Source organism: Pygoscelis adeliae, unplaced genomic scaffold (genome assembly GCF_000699105.1).
Source record: "Pygoscelis adeliae isolate BGI_AS28 unplaced genomic scaffold, ASM69910v1 Scaffold256, whole genome shotgun sequence".
NCBI lineage: Eukaryota > Metazoa > Chordata > Aves > Sphenisciformes > Spheniscidae > Pygoscelis > Pygoscelis adeliae.
The window spans coordinates 294,077-300,882 of NW_008824996.1; the positions used below are offsets into that span (position 1 = coordinate 294,077).

Here is a 6,806-nt window from a genome sequence, read left to right on the forward strand (position 1 = left end):
AGACTGGTGAGGTACAATTACAGAGGCATATGACAAGCTTTCATGCTTGAGTGACTTGAGAACCGATGACATGGCTTTAAACAGCAATCCTTCTTACCTCCGGTCACAAAACAGCAATAAGTCAACTGATGCAGTGTTGTAAATCATGATTTATTCCTTTGCTTTGAATACATGAGAGCGTGGTATGATGTTCTGGTAGACTACCACAGCAGGTGCACTTGGGGCCGAAACATCTAGGGCCTGCCTCCAGCATGCATAAAATCAATGCTGTAGTTCAGCCTTCCTGGAAAAGCCATCCCCAGCACTTTAATAATTTATAGGAAGACTGAATTAAAAAATTATTTGTACTGAAACTCGTACAGCTCCATGCAACTAATACGAATACATGCAGATGCAGTGACGTGTGAGGAAACGGTGCTGTGCAAAGAACATACAGCATGACGTTTAGGAAAGGTCTTCCTTTTACAGCTGAAGTGAAACAACTAACAGCCACCTCTGTGAATAGATCAATTCCTTTGTTTCATTCATCCTTTCATTTAATCCAAAGCCATATAATTTGTTTCTCTTTCCTAGTTTACTCTTCAAAAGCCAGAAATGGTAATTTTTGCTACAAACAGATCTTACAGAGCATAATCCTCAGGCTAGCTGAATCCATCTCACTCTACCACTAAGCCTGAAGCAAGCTGTGAGGTTGGTGATAATCACATTATTAAAGTGGCTGGAAAGTCAAGCTAATAAAAGAATCAACAGTTAGGGCAAATAACGACCCAGAAGCTACAACAGAAAGGAGTGGTGAGAAGTTTCCACTTATATTTTTGGTAGTAATTGGTAGGGCAAGTAGACAAAGATCTCCACCAAAGGAGTTTTTAAAGGGGGTAAAAACACAGAAAATCAATTTAAAGAAAGATGCAAAGAATACATAACAATTGCAAAAACCAGAGGATGCATATAAAACAAAGCCTGCTTGGACAAAATAAAATATAAGCTGACAATTGAAACACCCTCAGGATAAAATGGTACTTATGCTTTTTTTTTTTAATTAAAGAAACAACTCTACTCAACAGCTTAAAGTAGGCAACCTTCTTTTCTCTTTCTCTTTTTTCCTCCAAAGTAAACCTTCTTTTTAAATATAGCATCATTTTTCCCCCTTTTTCCATAACAGGACTGATCCTTTACTTGAGTATAATGAAAGCATGGAATTTATAGAGCAGAAATGCTAGACAAAGAATTCCTGTACATAAGTAAGTGTAGTTTTCCATTCCTGGCCCCCCACAAGAAGGGTGAGGAGAAAGTGAGTAAGGCCTTGAATTATGCCTTTTGTTATCAGTCACTGCCCTGAGATAGTGAACCAAAACAGAGCTGATAACTCGAAGGTGACATCACAACCCAGTCTTCATGAACTGACATAAACACTTGATATTCAGTTAACCCCAAAGATAAGGCACAACTCCCTTAACAGAAAGTTGTACTTGATAGCATTGTTTTTGAACAAATAATCTTTTCAAGTATCAAGCTGTAATTTAGGAATATTAAAACACGACCTTTGCAACACGAAGTACCAGTCTGCTGTGTTTTGTACACAACAGTAAAACAGCACAAAGCTAGCAAATGCTAACGTCCAAATGCACTCCATTTGCTTAGTTGTATTATATTACATAATCCAACATTTTAAAGAAGAAATATCTTATGCCAAAAAACACATTTAATCATTCTTGGCAATTCAGTTAAATTCTTACAGGAGATACTGAGAAGTGTTTAATTTACTTTTTAAACTATATTGCCCTGTAAAGAAGCAAGCCTCGCATCAGTCCTGCTCTGTTTATGAAAGAGGTGAGAACTGCAGGTAGCAGTTCTCATGAAGTTCCTGATAAGCCAGGTCTATTTTTCTGTTTTATCAGAACTCACTAGTGCAAGTGAAAATTAACCCAGTCCTGTATCAAAAGTGGATCCGACGTGATGTGGCAGTAATGCTAGTAGACCGAAAAAGTAACCAGAAGAAAGTGAAATTGATGTGCTATCTCTTTTTGGACTTGACCTGCAATCTACTATTTACATTCACACCTTGGGGACATTCTTCAGGACATCCAAACACCACTACAAATGTCTGCTATTGCTAATTATCCTTGTCCAGGAGAGTGATATAAATCATTTTCAAGTGAGGACACCATCAAGATGACTATTACTTCATGAAAAGATTTGGAATAAACAGCTGAATTTTCAAAGTTAAAGTTTCTCACAGCCAGCATATTATATCTGTTGTTCTGTAACGACTTCCAAAGAGCTTGGAATCTGAACACAGAAATGAGGTGGTCTAGATCAGCGCAGTGTGATTCTGATACCTCCTCTTCTCTTGTCATATCATAGCAACAGAGATCAGCTGAGATGTTCAGCCTAACAAAAACAAGTCTTAAGAGGATCCAAATGTAGGCTGGGAGTACGATTCTAAATCGTGTTAAGCAGACAGACACGCGCCCACCTGCAGAATGAATCTTCCACAGGCACAGAGCTGCCGTCATGATTCCTATCTCCTGTCTACTGGAGCAGTAAAAGAGGTTTGACTGGGGCATCATTGGAACTGAGGGTTTTTTATGGCGTATTTTTTTCTTTTTTTCTTTTTTTTAATATAGCAAGCGGGGTCCCAGACTGGCAAACTGAAAAAAAAAAAAAATTGATTCCACGGTTTTGCTACATCACGTGAACTTCTACTATGCCAGGTTCATTGAAAGGGCTTTCTCTTCAAATTCTCTTCGCCCATTTGGGTGGTCTCGTTACTGTGTTGTAACACCAAATTCTTCCCCTAGCCATTTCAGGGGGTGGGGGGCAGGGGGAAGAAAAAAGTGTGATAGAATATGGAAATTTCCTAAGATAAAGTAAAATCTTCGGTGGTTAAAAATATATCATAGACTAGAAATTTGAAGATTGCTTATATTCATTCAGTATTTATTTTTCTGGTTTCAAGTTGTTCATGTGGCCTCTGCTTATATGACCCCATGTCTCCTTTACTCTCCAATCACCATGGACTTACTTAGCTCCGTATTCTGCAAACCAGTGGTAAAGTGCTGTCTTTGCGCACTCCCCTAACTGCAACGGTGATTGCAGGTTCAGGGACCCAACACTGTGGTGTTTTAAAAAAAATAACAACAATAAGGCAGTCATATAATTGCTACTACCACCTAGAATTGTAAAACCTGCCAGCCTTTTATGGCGATTCTGAATCTTCTCTATCTTTGATTTACTTTTGACTCAAAAGAATTTAAAGGGGCTTTATCCACTTTTATAATCCAAAAATTCTCGCTCCTTACATGCACATGTATGTATTGGAAATCAGCACCTGCAAGACTTTGAAAATACCTATTTTTAGTACTAGATCCAACCTTGTACCTATTGTTAATCTTTTTGGTAGTACAATTAGCAGTGTTCAGGAACATAGATTTGATTTTCTACCATAGAAAGCATATTAAACAAAAGGTTTTATGCAGTACTGTTGAAAAAAAATAAAGGTATTTTCAATGACTGTGCTTAACAGGCTAAAGATTCTGCGTAACAAATATACTCTATGATGAATGTTGGTTATAAAGTGACAGTCTTGTACTAATGCAAAATTAATCTTGGGAATATTTTAAAAATATAGGATATTTTAAAAACCCGTAAGATTCTGTGAAGAGTAAAACAAAATAACATCTGAATATTTAGGTATACTTTCAAAATGAAACGCAACATTCTTTTATTAAGCGGTCTAAGCAGGCATAAGGCGGGGGGGGGAAGCATTTTAATGTGGGCAGTAGCCTAAAACCTTTAATAAAAAAAAAAAATGCTATTTTGAGTTGTACGTTATTATCAGTCTGAAGAGCTGCTCCAAATCAGAGCTATTACAGTATGCACTCCCAAACCACTCTAACAAAGATGAATCTACCTATTACCAGGTTAGGATAGCAGCTATTATTATGGACCCTTGATTTCTTTCAAGTAGCTCCAATGGAATAAGCCACAAGTGAATAATAAAGATCTTATAATAGCCCTTAAGAATTCTTTTTAGGTTAGAAGGCACAGAAATGAACTCAGGAGAGTTAAAGAACTCTCATCTCCTGATAAGAAAAATAATTAACCCGACTTAATGTATCTGAGTAGGTCTTATATAAATCAGACTTTTGTACTTCAAGAGCCAGACTAAAACCATATATCAGAAAAGTATGTAGATATTGTCTTATAAGTACACATGGAACATATCTAAAACCACAAAGGTCTGCAGGTCATTTTGTGAAATGTTCAATATATCCTACTTAAAAGGAGATGTGTGAAGTACTTACAGTGCTTAGTTTGCTAGAGGTAATAATGATTCGTCTCTCATGCAACATACTGGCATAAAGTTGCAGCATGTTGTTCACATCCACAGCAACAAAATATTCAGTGAGGTTTCTCTGTTTAAATAAATAAGATGTTAACAATATAGCAACAGTAGTAGCTAAGTGGAACATTTTATATATTACTTACAAAAATTTTTTCCAATTAGTAGGTGGGGAAAAAAAAAACAACCCAAAACCATGAAGGAAACCCCTCTGCGTTAAAATTTGTATGCTTTAAGAATAATTGATTGCGTTTTAAAGCCAATGAAAAACTAACTTCGGTGTAAGTTATTAATATTTTGCTCATTTGATTATGCTTGTGAATTTAGATTTGCCCTTCTTTTTTCCAAATTTGAAAAAATATGAAATTTAGTATTATATCAATAGCACCATATGCTATTAAGGTAACCATTACCTTCAACCCAGGAACAGGTCTTCCACCACTGCAAAAACTGTTCTGTCATAGCTACAGTAATAAAACTGTGCTATTTTGCTAGGCTCTCCCAAAGTCAACACATTTTATTCTACTTCAAGTACAGCAAAACAGCCCGTTGAAAAACACCAAGCTTTTGCTTGAGCTGTATGCGCCAGGACACCAGAAGTCCAGCAGCAGTGGTGGAAGGTACTGGGTCCTTTCCTGCAGCCACCCTTTTGGCCCCGGATGAGAATCCCACTGCTACCCCCGCTGTGGGGTGTAATGAAAAGCAAAGTCACCAGCACCTCCTATTTATCGTGCAGACAACACAAAAGCGGGGGAAAAAGAGAAAAAAGCCCGGGGGGGGAGAGGAGGGAGGGAAAGGATCTCTGTGTTCCAGCTGAACTTAACAGTATTTCTGCATGGCACAGTGCCAGAGACATACAAGTTCTGAATAAGCTAAAACAGCTACCAGCAAAAACGCCTAGGAATAAACAGCAAATTTTTTTAAACATTAGAGAATATGTATGAAAATATACTAATACACCCCACAATATACAAAACATTCAATTTCACACATTCATTATCGTATCTGCAACCAGAACTCTTACTCGTCTCTTCTCAGGAACGACGTATTACCGGACGTTAATGTAGGAGGTCTATCAACTGTATGTCCGAACCCAAGGAAATCTGAACAGTGGAACCGTTAGTCTATACTGGATGTGGCCAAGACATGGCAGGAAGGAAACGCACCCCTGAAAAAGGCTTCACCGCGGGGTGACCCCCCTGACTGCCAGCACCACCACCCCCCCGGGGGCCAGGACACGGCGGGCGGCCGGCGGCCCTGCGGCCTCTCCGGCTCACGGCCCTCCGCAGTCAGGGAGCGCGGCGTGGGCAGAGCTGCTGTGCACCAGCTGCTGGTTTGTCTCCTCACCGACTCTACTATATGGAAAGCTAACTTCAGTTAAAGCCCGGATGATGATCAGGAGGTTGACCTGCATTTTGGATATATTGCAATATTAAAATTAAAAAAAGATATTGAAGAGACAAACGAAGAGACAAACAAAGATCCAATGGACGATCCAGTTTCATGTAAATTCAGAAATGCATTATTAATTTGAAGACACAGAGTATAGAGTTATTCTTGGTCCATGCTGCATAAGATTTTGCAGGAGAGAAAAACAAGAGCTTTAAGGCACAAACACTACATTTAGAAAGAAACTCTGGTCTTTCAAGTGCTACCTTCAACTGATTGTCAGAGGCTGATGCACCGTGATAATTTGAGTCCAATTTACCTCAGACACCCTCTAACACTGTAGTTGATAATGGTATGCTGATTCTGTGTTGCAAAAGCTGTGGTAAAAAGAGTTTGCAATCTTGTACAGACCAACGTATCTTTGGGAGACAGTCACAGTTATTTCTGCATTACATCTGAGAAGTTACTGCCCCTGAAATATGTGAATCTTACAACAAAGAAGAAGAAAATTCATTTTATTGCTAATTTATTGTAATTACCTCACGTCTTCACTCCCTGCATGTTCTAACCCTCCATTAGTACCATACTATTTTGATTCATACAGGAAGGATGAGACTTTTATAAATGGAGTAAAAAATAATTATAGAAAGGCACCTTGAAAATTACTTTTCCTTTCTCCCACAGAATCAGAAAAATAAATCCACAGTGGCACCATCGCAAGATCCTCCATCAGCCAGAGGTCCAGAGTGAAGCTTCCCCACATTTTCTTCAAGTTGAACACATAACACACCTTCTAACCTCCAAAGCTATGTTTTATCAGAACCCCAAATAATAAGCTAGAACAAGAGGATTCTTTAAAATAGAGGAATTCAACCCGTAGCCGAAACAGATGAAAATAAACATTTAAAAACTAAGCCCCGTCCCGCCCAAAGAGCCCTTGCAACGAGGGTCCTCTCTTTTACTCCTCTATCGAGCAACTTTCCGTAGTTTTCCGGGTTGCAACAAGGGCCGCGCCATCTCCTCCGGGTCCCTGGCACAGACTCCTTTCCACCACCGCAGACGTACCCGCAGG

At 38.9% G+C, this 6,806-nt stretch overlaps 1 protein-coding gene across 1 annotated transcript in view; it reads right to left on the reverse strand.

Moving 5' to 3' along the window:
• The window catches only part of DENND1B (DENN/MADD domain containing 1B), a 173,265-nt gene that overhangs the window by 71,803 nt on the left and 94,656 nt on the right, over positions 1-6,806 (reverse strand). Inside the window, exon 9 of the mRNA XM_009326173.1 lies at positions 4,308-4,418. Within this exon, the coding sequence (XP_009324448.1) occupies positions 4,308-4,418 (111 nt within the window). The remainder of the gene's footprint in view (positions 1-4,307; positions 4,419-6,806) is intronic.